Source organism: Rhinopithecus roxellana, chromosome 14 (genome assembly GCF_007565055.1).
Source record: "Rhinopithecus roxellana isolate Shanxi Qingling chromosome 14, ASM756505v1, whole genome shotgun sequence".
Classification (NCBI taxonomy): domain Eukaryota; kingdom Metazoa; phylum Chordata; class Mammalia; order Primates; family Cercopithecidae; genus Rhinopithecus; species Rhinopithecus roxellana.
In genome coordinates, this window is record NC_044562.1 from 11,497,790 (window position 1) to 11,516,334 (window position 18,545).

General features: G+C 52.2%; 1 protein-coding gene across 1 annotated transcript in view; it reads left to right on the forward strand.

The window, feature by feature from the left end:
• The window catches only part of GLI2 (GLI family zinc finger 2), a 259,657-nt gene that overhangs the window by 230,501 nt on the left and 10,611 nt on the right, over positions 1 to 18,545 (forward strand). Inside the window, exons 6-10 of the mRNA XM_010376433.2 lie at positions 5,059 to 5,260; positions 6,742 to 6,955; positions 8,278 to 8,400; positions 11,574 to 11,708; positions 14,821 to 14,970. Coding sequence (XP_010374735.1) covers positions 5,059 to 5,260; positions 6,742 to 6,955; positions 8,278 to 8,400; positions 11,574 to 11,708; positions 14,821 to 14,970 — 824 coding nt within the window. The remainder of the gene's footprint in view (positions 1 to 5,058; positions 5,261 to 6,741; positions 6,956 to 8,277; positions 8,401 to 11,573; positions 11,709 to 14,820; positions 14,971 to 18,545) is intronic.

The window sequence follows — 18,545 nt, forward strand, 5'->3', positions numbered from 1 at the left end:
GGTGTATGTGTCTCCACCTGGGGTATGTGTGTCCACCTGGGGTGTGTGTGTGTCTCCACCTGGGGGGTGTGTGTCCACCTGGGCTGTGTGTGTCCACCTGGGGTGTGTGTGTCTCCACCTGAGGGGTGTGTGTGTGTGTCCACCTGAGGCCCCCTCCCATGCAGGGGGGGCCCTCCCTGTCCCTTCCTGCAGTCATACTCCTTGCCCCCTGAGACACCACTCCTCCTCTGCACCCTGGGCATAGGCCCTGTGGCAGGTGGTTTTGGTGTCCCTGTACCTTGGGCAAGTTATTTAGTGTCCTTTGTGTTGTCTTCTGTAAAATGAGCATAACAGCCCCTTCTTTATGGGACAGTCATGAAGATTACTTAACATTTTAAAGTTTGGAGGAGTCCTAGCACATGTGATGATAGCATTGAGTAAGTGCTGTCTTTAGGTGACTGTGAATCTGTTCTTCCTCAACATGTCCTGTCTGTGCCGTGGGTCAGCCCTTGGCATCTCCCACTGGGCTCACGGCCGTGCCATCTGTATTCGAGTGTTGGGTATGGTCAGGTGGGAAAAAGGATTTGGGTCCCTAATGCATAGTGAGAAAGACAGGAGCAAGCAGATAACCGCACAGTGGATGAAAGCTCATCCCTACCCTTGTTTGGAGAGAGAGACCTGAGCGTAGGAAAAATCTGCCCAACTCCAGGAGGTCAGGGAAGGCATCCCAAATGAGGTGATGACTTGGCTGAGGTCTGAACAGAGACAGCGCCGCAGTCAAAGGAAGCTGCACGTGCAAGTCCCTGTGCAGGTGATACGGAGGAAGGGCTGGAAGGAGCCCCGGTGGCTGGAGTGAGGGCATTCCACAGGGCCACTGCCTAGGCCTTGTTTGTAATAGCAGTGGGGATTTTTGGAAAGTTTTGGGGAGAGGGCAGGGGCATAATCCTATTTCCAAGTTGAAAATCTCTGTCTTTGCAGTGAGTACTGTGGATTGGATAGCTGTTAGCTGAGGGCCCCAGAATGATCCAAGTGAGTGGTGGGCTGTGCTGGGGGTGGAGTTCGAAAGGAGAGATTTTGAGAGGTGTTCATGAGCCCACACATAAGTGGGCTCCGTTGTGGTGGAGGGGAGGAGGGAAGGCCGACTCCCGGGTCTCCCGCTCTGCCACTGCGCAAGTGGCAGGCACGTGCTGTAGAAGAGCTGGTCCAGGCACAGGTCAGTAGTGTGGGGCTGGCTGTGCTGAATTGGAGCTGCTTTGAGGACAGGAGGAGAGGACGAGGAGGCAGCTGGCTCTGAGAAGGTTCACTCTTCAGAGCCACTGAAAGTGGGAGGTCGAAAACTGTTTGTGGGAGGGGACGTCCTCCTGGCCCTGGGCCTCTGCTGGCCTCTCTGAAGATGGACAGAGAGGACACAGAGTCCTCAGAAAAGTCCAGACACCAGGGCTCCTTTGGACCTAGGTTCAAATCCTGCCTCTGTAGCTCTGAGACCTTGAGCAAGTCACTAACCTCCAAGCGTAACTGCCTTGCTGTTTATCTGCTGCTTATCTGGTTTGCTTGGAGGATGGTGATAGCTGTTAAATGAGTCAGTGGGTCTAAGCGTCGCTAAACGGTGGCTGTCACTGGGTCATTAATTGCATAAGAATTCAGAAGCAGACATTTATCCAGATACTGCACCAGAGGGGCACACTCCAGCCAGGATGCAGATGCTGCAGCAGAGGGGCACACTCCAGCCAGGATGCAGATACTGCACTAGAGGGGCACACTCCAGCCTGGATGCAGATGCTGCAGCAGAGGGGCACACTCCAGCCAGGATGCAGATACTGCACTAGAGGGGCACACTCCAGCCTGGATGCAGATGCTGCAGCAGAGGGGCACACTCCAGCCAGGATGCCCCTGTTTGCCCTCCAGGATCCCTGTTTAGAGTGGTTGCTCACTAGCCTGCTTCATGGGCCTCCCTGCCTCTTTCTGTCCTCAGGCGGGTGGCCTAGGATCCTTCCTGGTGTAAGAGAAAGGAGTTGTCTAAGTGCGTTACCTGCTCTGCCCTGGCCCCTCTGTGGGGTCAGAGCAAGTGGGCATCCCCAGAAGCATCTATGGAGCGTCTTCTGTGTACCCGCTGCAGCTCTGCTTACTAAAATAGCTGTAAACCCCAGTCTTCATAGCCCAATAGAATAAACGGCGAAAGCAGAAAGTTTAGCTGACAAGGATGTCAAAAGAAAAGAATGTTCTGATTAACTCAACTTCGTTTCCAACTGGGAGCTTTCCTAACATCACTTAACTCTTCTTGTTGAAAATAAAGTATGCCAAGTGTTGGGCCACATGAGCATCTCAACTGCGGCCACTCTGGAGTGGCCAGGCCACCTCCCCATCCATCATCCCATTGGGTCACAGCAACCCCAGAGCTGGCAGGGGACTTGTTTTATGCTGATGTCATTGATGAAGACCCCGAGTCTGTGACAGATAAAACAATTTGCCCCAAGTCATGCAGCTGACTTATGGCCCCAGCGCAGGGTAGCCAGTGTTCAGCCCCCACTTCACCCCACTGCAGGTCACTATTCCAGTCCAGGTCTCCGTCCCTCTACCCAGAGTCCCTTCATCCCAGGCTGCTGGCTGTCTACTCCCCTCTGTGGCCTAAGACTCCTCCCCTCATCCCATGGAAGAGGCGGTTAGGAGAGAAAACCCTGGAAGCCCCTTTCAGCCCAGCGGTCCTGGATGTCCTCTGTCCTCTCCATGCCTTGGAGAGGTGCTTTTCCTGGTGGCCTGGCCGGAAAGAACCTCCCCAGGGATCCCTAGGTCTCCTCAGAGTTGTGGCCAAGCGTGGGGCTGGGCCGGGCATGGTTGCCCCCGGGGCCCAGCATGGTTCCCAGGGCGTTCGGCTTGTTCTGTAGGTGGGTGTGGGCTCTGCCTTCACGCAGCCTTCTTGGGGACTGGTGAGTATGGAGTAGGGTTGCTCAGAGGCTCATAGGCCCTCACCCCCTGCCCTTGGTGCTCCTGCACCTGTGGAGACGAGGAACTGCCACGTGCATGTTTCAGAGTGGCCCTAAGGTCAGCGGTCAAAGCCATCAGGAAAGCTTCGGGAGTACCAAGAGGCTGTGTGAACTGTGAGCAGGAGGCCCACGGAGCCAGACCCTGCAGTCAGGGCAGCCTGCCTGGAGGAGGGGGCAGCCAGGCGGGGTCTCAGCAGGTCTGAGCAGGCAGAAGGGAGGAAAGCAATTATCATAAGCCCAGGAACAGCCAAGCACTGACATGGGTGTGCTTAAGCAACCCCCAGCATCATTTACGGGCAACACTACCAGCCCACAGGGAACCCGGAGGCCTGGAAGGGATGGGTGGGCAGTGGCCAGCGGGACATGAGAAGAGGCTGCTCCGTGCAGGTGTCCAGAAAGTCAAGGACAGGCCCAAGCATTTACTGTGCCCTGCCGTGGGCCAGGTGCTTCTCACGCATCACCTAATTTACGCCTCACGCCAGCCCTGGTGGTCAGCACTATTAGAGCCCTTTAAAAAGAGGAGACTGGCTCTGGGAGGGTCTGGACAGGGCGGGAAGCTTGGTTTATGGAGAGTCATCCTCAAGCTGGTTCGTAAGTGAGGAGGCCACAGTGATGGTGGGGCTAGCAACATGCTCATCCCTATCACCTGGGCAAGGTTCTCTCTGTCCAGGAAGTATCAGCCTAACAGAGCCCCCAACCCCCCACCCCCACCTCCTTGTCTGCTCTCTGTTGCGGCCCAGCCTTCACCTTCCCCCACCCCATCCACCCCATAGCCTGCCAGCAGATTCTGAGCCAGCAGAGGGGTCTGGAGTCAGCCTTTGGGCAGTGTTGTCAGACCATTTCTAGGCCACCGTTTGTGCAGGGCAGAGACCTAGAATCCTGATGGGGGCACCGTGAGGGGGAGCAGTCAGGAACCACAGTGGAAGAGCCTGTGACCCTGGGGTGCTGGGTACTCTTGTCTGGGGCAAGCCCTCTTCCCTTCCGCAGTTATGTAGGTGTGTGACAGCAGCTGGTGAGGGCTGAGGACATAGCCATGTGTCCACATGTATGTGTGCATATGCATGTGTACACATGTCTGCATGTGGGTGAACACAAGTGTGTGCATGCATGGGCGGTGTGTGCACCTGCATGCATGTGTGCCTGCATGCATGTGGTGTGCACATTCAAAGCAACAGCTTCCCAGAGGCTCAGGCAACTTTAGAACTGAGGACCTCAGTGTGCAAGAGCACCTGCCTGTGTCAGGATGCCTCTCTCTGCCCTGTTCTCGTGTCTTGCCTGCCCTGTTACAGCAGGCTGCTCAGCAGGCTCTGGAGAGACAGCCAAAGGCCCAGGCGTCGCGAAGAGTCTGGGGGCCGCCATCCATGCCTCTGCTTGGCAAATGCCCTATCAGGGGGCATTTTAGTGGTGATTTCAGGTACAACATGACCCATGACCTTGGAGCACTCACTTCCATTCACTCTCTTCCCCATGGAATTCTCCACAGCAGTGAGAACAGGCAAGCTTCTGCCACACACAATAGCATGGAGAAATCTTACAAACTGACCAAGTGGATGAAGGAGGCCAGACATAAAAGAGTATTTAAAATTCCATTTACACAAAGCTCAAAAGTCGGTAACACTAAGCTGTGTGTTAGAAGCCAGGATAGCAGCTGCCCTTAGGCTGGAAGGTGCAGGGGGCCTGTGGGCACTGGCCAAGCCCTGTTTCTTGACCTGGGGCTGGCTTCCCAAGTGGACTCACTTGGTGAGAGGCCACTGAACTGCTCACTTACGATTCGTGCACACTCCTGTCATGAGGTAAGCATTGTGGATTCCAGCCCTGGTCTCTGCACCTATGTTCATTGCTCATATCCACTTGCCCAGACACCTTACATGCACTTCTCCAGTCCTCACCACACCCTGCGCTGCTCAGTCCATTTTACAGATCAACAAACTGAGGCCGAGAGGTGATATCCTCTGCCCAAGAGCCCACAGCTGGAAAGTCGGCTTAGCTGGGATACCCATTAAACCATCCTCGCAGGCTCTTCCTGTCCCCCACCTACCTGTCACCCCGCCCCCCATCCCCAGGGATGCTGATATGTCTTGTGTTGACTGTCCCACAGTGTCCCGTTTCTCCAGCCCACGGGTGACGCCCCGACTGAGCCGCAAGCGGGCGCTGTCCATCTCCCCACTCTCAGACGCCAGCCTGGACCTGCAGCGGATGATCCGCACCTCACCCAATTCGCTGGTGGCCTACATCAACAACTCCCGAAGCAGCTCGGCAGCCAGCGGCTCCTACGGGCACCTGTCGGCAGGCGCCCTCAGGTGAGCCTCGCCTGCAAGCAGAGGGCTGAGAACCGGAGCTGGGCTGAGGGCCCGGTGGGGAGGTGCTGGCTTTTCAGTGGGTGCTTTTGACCCCAGGAGAAAGACAGGACTAGTGGCATTTGTGAATCCACGTACTCGCACCTTTTTTATGAATTCAAAACCAATAGTGATCAAATTGAAATAAGTCCATATCTGAGTACATCTTCATGGACCAGGCCTGTCATGAATGACTCAAATGTGAAATCAAAGGTGTTTGAGGTCGAAGATGGTTTTCCTAGTATTTCACTGAATTTGGTGGAGCAGCCAAGTATTGGCCAACCTTGGAGACCACACAAAATGTGATGTTGACATGGCCCGTACTCTCAGCAAGCCTCTGAGCTGCCAGCAGGCCTCCCTCTGTAGCCGCATCGTGGCATACCCACACCTCACTGACACCAGCCACCCTTCTCCCCTCTGTGTGGCTCTAGACTGTCTGAGGACTGAGACCCCAGCCGGCTTGACTGAAACTCACATGCCTCCCCAGCGCCTCCAGGAGAGGCCAGGAGGTGTGAGGAATGTCAGGAGAGTTTGTTTCAATGACCTGGAGATGGAAGGAATAACAAGTGTATTTGTTATCATTTGCTGCCTAACGAATTGCTCCAACACGTAGCAGTTTAAAACCACAAACAATTGTTATCTCACCCCATTTCTGAGGGTCAGGAATTCGAGACAGGCCTGAGCTCTGGCTCTCTCAGGTGGCCACAGTCAAGCTGTCAGCCAGTGCTTCATCCCGCTGAAGGCTTGGCTGGGCCAGAATGGCCCCCGCACAGGGCTCTCAGCAGTACCCTTTGTTCCTCGTCTGTGAGCCTCTGCTTAGGGCTGCTTGAGTGTCCTCACAACATGGCAGATGGGTCCCAGCCCACCTTGCAGCATGTGATGTGAGAGGAAGCTGGAGGAAGCCACAGTGTCTTTTATGGCTCAACCACAGGGGTCACCAGTCTCTCCTTGGTATCCTGCAGTGTGAAGGGTGGCTCTTATGCACGTGGTGTGACAGAGCCTAGAAGTGCAGTAAGAAGGGGAGGATAATGCAAGCTGGAGGGCTCAGAGCATGATTCCCGGATGAGGGGCCATTAGAATAGGATTCAGAGCCCTCATGGGTTTCACGTGGTCAGGGAGCAGTGATGCCGGCATGCATTTAGGTATCATTACAGCAGTGGAGGGGCCGGGGTATGGGGATGAGATGGAGCCTGGTCTCTGCTGGGGCCAGCCTGCCAAGGGTGAAGGCTGCATCCTGGGGCAGAACTTGGGAGCTGATCACAAAAGGTGAGTGGCAGACAGTAGGAAGCCACAGCTGGTTCTTGAGTGAGGAGGCCACAGTGATGGTAGGGCTAGCAACATGCTCATCACTATCCCCTGCACAAGGTTCTCTCTGTCCAGGAAGTGTCAGCCTAACAGAGCCCTCAACCCCCGACCCCCACCTCCTTGTCTGCTCTCTGTTGCAGCCCAGCCTTCACCTTCCCCCACCCCATCAACCCCGTGGCCTACCAGCAGATTCTGAGCCAGCAGAGGGGTCTGGGGTCAGCCTTTGGACACACACCACCCCTGATCCAGCCCTCACCCACCTTCCTGGCCCAGCAGCCCATGGCCCTCACCTCCGTCAATGCCACGCCCACCCAGCTCAGCAGCAGCAGCAACTGTCTGAGTGACACCAACCAGGTAGGTGGGTGCAGGGGCCAGGATGGCCACTGGGTACTCCTCTGGACGCTGAGGGCTGTTCACTGCCAGCTCATGCTAAGAACTTGTGGAGGGCCTCTGGGCTCAATTCTGGCCTCTGGGGTACCTTCTGGGCAGAGGCCACATTACGGAAAGGGCGACACCTGGGCTCAGTCCATGGGAAGCTCCCAGCTTCTTGATTCTGCTGTCTCCTGTCCAAGAAGCATAATGAGTAGATGGAGAAAGCCTCGAGTTCCCAGGGCCTGGCACCGTGGAGGTCCTCCGTGCACAGCACATGGCGTGGGTGGGTGAGTGAATCATTATAACACTGCAGTTTCATTGTAGAGCGTGCATTTACAGCAGGCTTTCACACACTGCCTCATTCGACCCTTCCAATGGGCCTTGAGCATCCCTGGACATCCTAGTACGGTGCCTGGCACATCCTAGGTACCATTATTATTTGGCAAATGAAGTGTTCTTTCACAGATAAGGACATGGAAAGGCACAGGCCTTAGCATCAGTCAGACCATCTTTGGGATCCTAACTCGCCTAAAAGCAGCAAATCTCTTTCCCTCTCGCAGCCTGAGCTAACTTATCTGCTAAGTGGGGTTCCTGACGCCTAGGTGGGGTCACTGTGTATATAAACAAGCTCATGTGTGCAGAGCCCACATAGGCTCTGATCCTGGGAGCACTGACAACGATGATGCCACAGGTGAAGGGACTATCCCAGGCCACCCACCGGCAAATGGCAGAGCCTGGATGTGGCTACACCCTTGGAAGGAAGACAGGACACCATGTCCTCTAGAAGAGTCCTCTGTTCCAGAATGTCCTCCCTCTCCACCCCAGGGCTCCTGGTGGCTCCCCAGAGCCTCCCCACGACAGTGGGTGTCAGCTCTGGAAATATCACCTGATGCTTCCGCTCTAGCCCCTTCTCCTGAGGAACCAGGCTCTGGCCCCCTATGCCCTGGGCTGGCCAGGCCCTGTTCTCAGACCCACAGTGTCCCCTGCTCTGGAGGGCTGAGAAGTTGAGCCTGAACAGGAGCAAGGGCACCCCGCATTTTCCAAAGAGAAGGTCTCTTTCCCATTTCCCAGAGGTCTTGGGGAGGTGGAGATGGAGAGATGGGGGTTGGCATGCCCAGGTCTGGGTGCTCTCCTATAGCAGGACATGTGCCCCTGGCAGGAGGGGGACTCTCTTTCTGATACTTTAAACACAGGGTTAGCCCAGATGATCTGTGCGGAGAGATCCTAGAGGTAAAGTCCAAAGGAATTTGGGATATCCCTGCCCTGCCCCTGAGTAACAGATTGTCCTCTGCACCCTTCCTCAGAACAAGCAGAGCAGTGAGTCGGCCGTCAGCAGCACCGTCAACCCTGTCGCCATTCACAAGCGCAGCAAAGTCAAGACCGAGCCTGAGGGCCTGCGGCCGGCCTCCCCTCTGGCGCTGACGCAGGTAACCTGCTGCCAGCCGCACCACCTTCCTCCAGCTAGGACCAGGCCTGTGGGCTGCCTTGGGGCTGTACGCTTGGTGGTGAACGGATGGCTGGCTGCCTGCATGGATGAATGAGTGACCCAGGGAGGACTGGGTGGGAATGCTGGGCTGTGACTCTCTCACCACTGTGTTTCCAACACCCTGGACATACATTCCCATCACACATGGTGAATGAATGCATGAGCGAATGAATGGACTTCTGCCTAGCCATCCCTCTTGTCTGCATCTCAGGCTGCATCTGTCTCTCTCCCCGCACCTGACCTGTGCACAGCACCAGCCACAGCCTGGCTGAGTTGCTCACGTCCCCGGAATGACTCAGGCCCCTCTAGGTTACTCTCACTCTTGGAACTCTACCCCACCCTGGCTCCTTCGCTGCCACTTTAGCCCTCCCTGATTCTCCTGGGTAAGAGGACTTAGCTCCAGGCCCATACACCCAGCCTAGCTCAGAGGTCACTTCAGGGCATGTGCTGTGTGCACACCTGTCTCCCCGTCTGCACTCTAAGCTTTGGAGAGGTGGCACTGTGGGAGAAGGGCCTGACTGGGTTCCATGCCACTAGGGTTTGCGCAAGTGTGCAGTCACTGACATAGTATTTTCCAGTGATTCAATGCACATTTGAGTCAGTGAGTGGTGTGGTGAGTGGGGAAGATAGGACAAGTTCAAGTGGGGAGAGAAGAGGGGAGCAGCCCACAGCCCAGTACAGGCCTGTCGTGTGGCCCTGACCCTGCGCTGATCCTTTTGGAAACCTTGCCACTTATTCTTCTGCTCCAAGACACCATGCAGGCAGCCCCCACTCCTGGAGCAGGGGCCTGTCTTGTAAAGGGCATGCCGTGCCTGTTGACCTGGTAAATAAGCTCCTGGTCCCCCAAGTCCTCTCACGGTGGCCCAGTCTTCATCCATTACTACAGAAGCCGCAGCTTGGACACCAAGGATGCTCAGGGGCCTCCTATCTCCATCTCTCCTGCATCTGCCAACCATCCGTTATCAAAACTGTGAACCATCAGGCATGCTCTGGGCACTTAATTTTCATGAAATATTGGCTCCTGTTATTGTCAGGCAAACAGAGGGGTTGGTGACAAATTCTTCTCCCCTTGCTGACACCAAAGCCGGTCTCAGCATGATGCATGGTTTCCACGAGGCCGAGCATCATCGGGGGCCGATGAAATTGATGAGGACGGCACATATCCAGGGAAGACAAACACGCCAGGATGGTGAGGACAGGGCCGGCAGGCAGGCACTGAGCACCTGGGAGCCCCATGGCCACACGCCAGGAGGGCCCTATGCCCGCCCTCCAACCCAGGTGGGCCACACAGGGCCTCCTGCCTGTCCAGCCTGGCTCTGCACACGTGTCAGTGCAAGGAAAACTGTTTATCATGAGGAGGTTGTCCCCTGTCACTCAGTGTCCTGATTCACTGACCAAGGACTCCCTGACTCATTTGTAAGGTGGATGGCTGGGCTTTCTCTCTATTGGCAGAAAATGCAGCATAATGAACCCTCTCTACTGAAGCCCTCAAAACTGCAGGCTAGAGTGATGCCCAGTGCAACCCTGAGGCCCCACCTGCCTCTGTGCTACCCTCTGATTGGAGCGTGATCCATCAGCTTTCCAAATCTCTGGAGTGACCAGGGCACGCAGCCGGTAGAAATAATAAATTGACTTCCAGGTTTTCTCAAAGAGTGGAGAGGGTGATAGGAGGCCCTCTGGTCCACTCTCCCCATGGTCTCACCCCGACAGCCCCCAGATGATCCCGTTGCTAAAGGTCTGGAAAGTAAATGCTCCCACACCTTCCTTTGATTTGGTCCCAGTATAGCCCCTGGAGCTATTGTATGACATGTTGTTGCTTTTCCTGTTCGGAACAAGTGGATTCATTGAAAGATCCTCTGAGAAACAACCAGGAGCCCTTCTTGGAAGAGGTCTTTGCAGCTCTTATGGAAAGTCAGGTGGGGTTTGAGTCTCCACTGACAGCAGGGCGTCCTGAGGCTAATTTCTGCCACTCCCAGAAAGGAACTCAGCACTAGGACTGAGATCGTGACCTGGGCGGCTGTGGCACCACTCACTGAGTCCCTGGAGCCAGTGGGCATTAGGCCTTTTGACTATGGGGCAAGATCTTTCATCCCCCTGAGCCTGACTATACATGTTTTCCCCAGAGGCTATTTTGAAAGACAACATTTTCCTGCTGTTTTTGGAGAGAGTTTGAAATGTGAAGCCAGTCTTGGTAGCATCTGCCTCTTTGCTTGGCTTTGCTCCCAGCCTGCCTAGCAGAACAGTGGAATACTGGGGAGTCCTTGACAGCCCTTGTAGGCCCTCTGTGGACTTTCTGTCACTACTTGGGGTATCTGAGCCTCTCCCTGTGCCCAGATCCCAGGCAGGTACCTCCTGCCTGTCCTCATGTCCTCTGCTCAGAGGGTGCCCCTGGTTAGCATCAGTGAGGGTAGGGATGGTCTTGTGGGTTAATTCTCAGTCTGTTGCTAGTTTGAGAGAAAAAGACTTTGTCCGTTTTGATGGGAATTTCAGGTACCTGTGATCAGGTGAGGGAATTTCAGGCATTATGATCAGGTGAAAGAATGTCTCAGGGGGCTTTCCTTCATTAAAATGGCCACATGGGCCCTAATGTGGTTGGGAAACTCAAGTCCAGATCTAGGCTGCCTCGAGCTCACTGTGTATTCATGAGGAGGGCCTCAGATCCTCCCTGTCGTACAAGAATGCAGATGTAGCATTGGCAGGGAAAACTGGCAATGCTGTGGCAGGGAAAACTGGTTCCCCGCAGCAGAAATCAAACCAAATAGACAAAAGTCCCTACCCCGCCTTTCTCCGGTTCTCCTGGCTTGGAGTAGACCCAGGGTGTGACAGAACACCTTGATGATGACAAGTGGGCACTGGAGAGAAAGGAGGAAGGGCCCCAGGACAGGCCATCTGACAAGGAGAGCTGTGGACGGGGCTGAGTTGAGGAAAGGAGCTAAAAAGGCTGATGAGTGTGTGTGTGTGTGTGTGCACGCACGCATGTGTTGTGTGTGTGCACACATACTTGCATCCACACCTGTAACAGCCCAGGGTCCATGCATGGGACTAACAGTGACCTCTTTTCAGGGCCAGGTGTCTGGACACAGCTCATGTGGGTATGCCCTTCCCCTCTCCCAGGAGCAGCTCGCTGACCTCAAGGAAGATCTGGACAGAGATGACTGTAAGCAGGAGGCTGAGGTGGTCATCTATGAGACCAACTGCCACTGGGAAGACTGCACCAAGGAGTACGACACCCAGGAGCAGCTGGTGCACGTAAGCCTTTGAACCCCAGCAGCCGGCCAACCAGGGCACAGCCCAGGCCATGCAGGATGCTGAGCCTTCCAGGGCCTCTACTAGACAGAAGGGGCTGGAGGAAGAGACCCCCAGAGATGCCTGGGCCACATCCCCTGCAAGTGGGAGGCATGATTACTTATGTGTGCCCTGCCTGTTTTCAAGATGGCTTCCAATGCATATGTAATACAAGAGAGATTAAAAGAAAAAATAAGTAAATGAGACTGTCAGGGAAAAGAGAACAATAAAGTGAAACAAGGAATAGAGTTAGTATTAAAAACCGAGTGCTTTGAGCCATATTCTACATACACTTTTTTTTCTGAGATTCCTAGTAGCCAGTGCAAAGAGGGAAATACGATTAAACCAGCCACTATCTACACAATAATAAGTGAAAGAAGCTTCTCCCATGAAGGAAGGAGTTGATCCTGTCCTTTGGGGACTATTCACAGATACCCAGTGGATATGGGTACAGGTGGGCGTCTACACCCAGATCAGAGAGGAGGCTACTTAACAGTGCCTGAGTACTGACAGCTCATGTGATTAGAGAGGACCATGGGAGCCGGTGAGCCCTTCAGGGTATGCCTCTTGGTCCTCACTCCAAACTCTCATACCGCAGCATCCCTTATGTGGCAGACAGGGTTGATGTGTGCAGTGTGCAGAGTAGAGGCTTGGCATGGAAAACACCTGGCTCCAAACCTGTCCCCACCACAACCAGCTGAGTGGTTCTGAGCCAAGTGACTCCACCTCTGCGAGCCTCATTTTTTTTCCTATCAAGGGGATTGATGCTGCCCCACAGGAGGGTCAGTCATATTCATCGGCACCTAGTGGCTCACAGGCATTCCACACCTAGCAGCTCCCTCCTTCCTCCTCCTGCCTGTTCCCCACACCAGCCCTGATGGTTCTCTCTTCTCCATCCAGAGAAGAACTTAAATTCAAGAAAGCCCCCTCCCAACTCCCCAACACACACTCCTTGGTGAGTGAGTGTCTGTAAAGATGAGCCCACTAAATTAGTAGCTCGATTGCTGGCAAGAGCAGACACACACGCATGTGCACACACATGCGCATGTCTCCTATTCGTATTCAGAAGCTGTCCCAAAGGCGCTTGCTTCTCCCCAGCTCTGTGAACTTAGCATTTAGGACACGCCAACTCCCTCTTCTTCTTCCACTTATGCAACTTCCTCCCAAATACTGTAGGTTTCTTTTGTGTTGGAGCGTTTCCTCCCAAACGCAGTGCTCACTCAGAAGACCAGAACTTCCCAGCAAACGAATGCAGCTGACATAGAACTGGTGAAGCAGGGTCTTATCTAACCCCTTCTGGATCTCAAACTTAATTTTTCAACTTGTACCACCTCTTTGGGGTACACAAGCCCTAAATGGAGCAGGGACCGTGGAGCTGTGAGTTGCAGAACAAGTCAGTTAGATGAAAGGAGGAGAGAGGGACAGCCTCTCAGGCCAGGGGAAGGCCAAAGCCAGAGCATGCAGATGAGGATGTCAAAGACGTGCTCTGTGATAAGTGGGTCAGCCCTGAAGAGCAGGCACAGAATTCCTCAAATGAACGCCGAGGGTCCCCAACCTGGAAGGAGGGCTTTAGCCAGGGGCTTCCGCCTGTGCCCTGGACTGTCCTGCAGCTATAGGTGGCCACCTCCACCAGGCCCTGGAAAAAAGAGACCCCTTCACCCAGCTCTGTGTGTGTCTCTCTCTCTCTCTCTCGCTCTCTCTCTCTCTCTCTCTCTCTCCTCTCTGGAAAGATGGATGGAGCAGGCGCACAGGCGAGCTGGAGCCCCTGGTCGATTATCAACAATTTGTTGCTAAGTAAACCAATGAGAAAAAACTGAAAGGCATTGTCAGGAAGCATTTTTATCATTTGAAAGGCTTTAAAATTGGAAAGTAAGGCTAATATGATAAGATTTCCCTGGAAGTTCAAAGTGCTGAAGATTTCACATGCTTCAGCAGGGGCATCTGTATGCGTGACAGTTGGGCCAGTCGCACAGGGCATGAGGGCCTGGCAGTGTTCTGTCTTCTGGGGCAAGGTGCTGCCAGTGTCTGATGCCCAGCTCTCAGGACAGCCTTTTCTGGTGGCAAAGGTCCACAGCAGAATGTCCAGCAGAACAATATAGCAGGCCACAAATGCCAGCCACCCATGTAATTTACATTTCCTAGGAGTGCATTTAAAAGGAGTAAAAAGAAATAGGTGAAGTTAATTTTAATATTTTTATTTAACCCGATATGTCTGAAATATTATCATTTAGCAGGTAGTCAATAGAAAACAAAATTATCTAAATATTGTATGATCTTTTTTTTTCCATTCTAAGTCTTTGAAACTGGTGTGTAGTTTGCACTTCTAGCCCATCTCAGCTCAGGCCAGCCACATTTCAAGTGTGCAGGAGCCCCATATGGGGCAAGTGGTCACTGCATTGGACAGTGTGGGTCCTAGAGGATCTGGCTCCACCACGCCGACTGCCAGGGCCCTGTGCAGGCCACTGAACTCTCTGTGCCTTTGTGGAAAGGGGACAAAGCCATTATCTCATGGGTCAATGCCAAAAACAGAGATAAGCATGTGTTATTTTTCTATTATAACAAAAGATGTTATTTACAAACCTCTGAAACAACAGGAGCAAGCTTGGGAGAAGCTTCTCATGCACCCACTAGGGGTACGTTTGCCTCGCTGCAGTTAATTAGTGCCTACTGTTTGCAGCCTGGGAGCATCATCACACCAGAGCCCAGAGCCCAGGCTGGGGTGCACGGGATGGCTTTGCCCAGTGTAGATGGTAACTTTGATGACGGATTGGAAAATGCAGGGAAGTAAGCAGCACGCAGTAGGCCTTCATTTAAGGGCAGCTAGTGATGCTTCATGAGGAGGCGCGGCCTGGCTTGGAGGGGTGGGTGTGCTGGGTCAGTGGTCTGCATATAGTAGGTGGGATGGGCAATGAGGAACATGGTCTGAACATAATAGGTGTGGTCAGCAGGGTGGGCGGTCTGCACACAGGTGGGGGAGGCCTAGGGGGGTGCTGGGGCGCGTGGTCAACTGACAGCAGGGGGAGGTCTGTGGGCCTCCTGGGCCTGCTTACCCCCTCCTGGACATGTCCCTCCGCAGCACATCAACAACGAGCACATCCACGGGGAGAAGAAGGAGTTCGTGTGCCGCTGGCAGGCCTGCACACGGGAGCAGAAGCCCTTCAAGGCACAGTACATGCTGGTGGTGCACATGCGGCGGCACACGGGCGAAAAGCCTCACAAGTGCACGGTGAGTGGCCTTCTCCCCACCCACTTCGTGTCGTCAGGACCGGCCCTTCAGCCAGGCCAGGGGGATTGTGTGTGGAGGTGGCTGGCCACAGGCACACCCGGGTGGAGCAGGCCACAGCAGGGGCTCTGGGACAGGAGCCTGTTCTCACCCTGCCTGTTTGGGTCCTGGAGGCCCCTCGCCTCGTGGCATCCCAGACCTTGATGGACTTGCTCTCCAGGTGTGAGCATCTCAGTAAGCACGGCAAAGGTGCGTGGGTGTATCTGTGACTGTGAGTCCAAAGGCATATCTGCATCCTGAAGTTTGCTTGGCTGGGTGACACTGGGCGGAGGGACCGCTCCATAGCACTCTGCAGAGAAAAAAACATCATTGGTAATTCAGAGCTTGAGGAATCATGGGTTAAAACTCATTTAGGTTGAGGGGTTTTTTTGTTTGTTTTTTGAGACAGTTGCACTTTGCCACCCAGGCAGCTCATTGCAGCCTCTACCTTCTGGGCTCAGGCAATCCTCCCACTTCAGCCTCCTGAGCAGCTGGGACTACAGGCACATGCCACCACACCAGGATAATTTTTGTATCTTTTTGTAGAAACGGGGTTTCGCCATGTTGCCCAGGCTGCTCTTGAACTCCTGTGCTCAAGCATTCCACCTACCTCGGCCTCCCAAAGTGCTGGGATGACAGGCTTGAGCCACAGCTCCTGGCTGAGTGTTTTGTTGGTTTGGTTTTGTTCTGTTTTTTTTTAATGAGCTCAAAGATAAGACCTTTTCTATGGTCTCCTTTAGAGGTCAACAGGATTTATGACTATTAGTTGGAGAGACTATTTTTTAAAAACACAGAAACTGCTGCCCCACAAAAGCAGACGTGGTTTTAGCTGCAGCTGAAACATCTGGGAACTCCTCTTTGTGAATTCTGGTTTCATAGATTCTAAGACATACATTCTATTTTCACCTTAATATCTCTGAAGTCAGGCTGTCTTAAAATCAGTGGTGTCCAGGATCCAATGAAATATGCTACCTTTGTTGGTAAGTCAGTTTTTTTATTGAGAAATAGCTGACATACCATAAAGTTCACCCTTTTAAGAAAATGTACAATTTAATTGTTTTTAGTACATTCACAAATTTGTGCAACCATCACTACTAGTTAATTTCAGAACATTTTCATCACCCCAGAAAGATACCCTGTACTCATTAGCAGCCACTCCTAATTCTCTCCTTCCCACGGCCCTGGACAGTTACTAATCTGCTTTCTGTCTGTATGGATTTGCCTATTCTGGAAATTTCATAAAAACTGAAATCATACAGTATGTGCCTTTGTGTCTTGCTTCTTTCAGTTAACACGTCTTCAAGGTTCATCTGTGTTGTAGCATGCACACGTACTTTCTTTCTTTTTGTGGCTACATAATATTCCATTGTATGGATAGACCATGTTTTGTTTATGCATTCATCAGTTGATGGATATTTACATTGCATTTCCTTTGAGGCTATTGTGAATAATGCTGCTATGAACATGTGTGTTCATGTTTTTAGATGGACAGAACGTTTTCACTTCTGTTGGGTATGTGTAACTAGGAGTAGAATTGCTGAGTCATATGGCAGTTGAGGAACTGCTGGTTTGTTTTCCAAAATCAATGCTCCATTTTACCTTTCCACCCACAATGAATGAGGGTTCTGATTTCTCCAAACCCTCACCAACACTGGCTGTTACCTTTTTTATTCTAGCCATATCCTAGTGGGTGTAAAGTAGTATTTTATTGTGTTTTCGATTAGCACTTCACTAATTAGTGATTAATAATGTTAAACACCTTTTCAGGTGCTTATTGGCCATTTGTGTATCTTCTTTGGAGAACTGTCTACTCAAATATTGCCCATTTTGAAATCTGGTTGTCTTGTTGTTGTTAAATTGTAAGAATTTTTTATGTGTCTGGTTACTAGACCCTTATGAAATATATGATTTGCAAATAATTCTCCCATTCTCTGGGTTTTCTTTTCATTTCCTTGATACTTTAAAGCACAAAAGTTTTAATTTTGAGGCTGTACAATTTTTTAATTGCTTGTGCTTTCAGCGTCATGGCTAAGGAACCATTGCCTAATCCAAGGTCACAAAACTTTACCCTTATGTTTTCTTCTAAGAGTTTTATAGTTTATAAAGATAAACTTTTATTTATAAAAATAATACTGGCACTCTGAAAAATTTAAAAGTAAAAAAAGAAAGAAATATATGTGTGTATAGAGAGCTTTATAATGTAGCTCTTCCATTGTCACCCAGGCTGGAGTGCAGTGGTGCCATCTTGGCTCACTGCAACATCTGCATCCCAGGTTCAAGCGATTCTCCTGCCTCAGCCTCCCGAGTAGCTGGGATTACAGGCGTGCACCACCACGCCTGGCTAATTTTTTGTATTTTTAGTAGAGACAGGGTTTTGCCATGATGGCCAGGCTGGTCTTGAACTCCTGACCTCAGGTGATCCGCCTGCCTCAGCCTCCCAAAGCACTAGGATTACAGGCGTGAGCCACTACGCCCAGCCTGGAGTTAATTTTTGTACATGGTATGAGGTAGGGATCCACTTACTCTTTTGCATGTGATTATGCAGTTGTCCAAGTCTATGTGTTGAAAACCTGTTCTTTCCATTTGAATGGTCTTGGCACCCTTGTCAAAAATCAATTGACCTTGAGTGTCTGGGTTTCTTTCTGAACTGCCAGTTGTATTGCCTGAATCTCTATGTCTCTCTTTAAGCCAGTACCACATTCAGTCTTTATTACTGTCAATTTGTAGGAAGTAAATTGGGACATATGAGTTCTCCAAATTTGTCCTCCTTTTGCAAGATTGTTCTGGCTCTTCGGGGTTCATTGCAACAAGTTATTTTCTTAACATCCTCAGTAGTGGCAAACCATAGCCCTTTGATGATATGAGCTGTGAGTTGCGGAAACAGATAAAAGGCATTTGGAGCCAAGCGTGCTCAATCAGACTGGTCAGGAATAAAGGAGAGGATGGGAGGAATGAGACAGCTCCTGCTGGGGTGTACGTGTCCTCCTGAGGGCGGTTTGCATACAGCCATTCAGTGCAACCGCAGTATCTTTGGAATAGCTGCAGAGTTTCCTGCAATGGTCTCTTCTTCCTTCTCCCCTTCCTCCCTCCTTCCCTCTCTCCCCACCTCCTTTCCTTCCTTCCTCTCTCCCTTGCTCCCTCCTTTCCTCCTTCCTTCCTTTCCAAAATTGTTTCTTGAGTGCTTAGGTGCTAAATATTAGGAAGACAGCAATGAGCAAGACCCAGAAGATTCCTCCTCTGTGGAGCTGGTATTCTAGTAAGAAAGCTGGGTAACAAAATCATTCAGATCATTATAAATCGAGCCACAGGGTATAAAGGAGAGAGGATAGAGTGTTGTGATTGAGAATATCAGAAAAGTGCTCTCAGAGGAGATGACCTAAAAGATGGAGAGGGAGGGACCTGGGCCAGGAACCGGATTGGGAGGAGGCTGCAGAAGTTTCCAGCCAGAGGAGTCAGTAGTATGCAGAGGCCCCAAGCCAGGAAGAACTTAGTGGAGTCAAAGACCTGAAAGGAGACCAGCGTGTCCAGAGTGAAGGTGA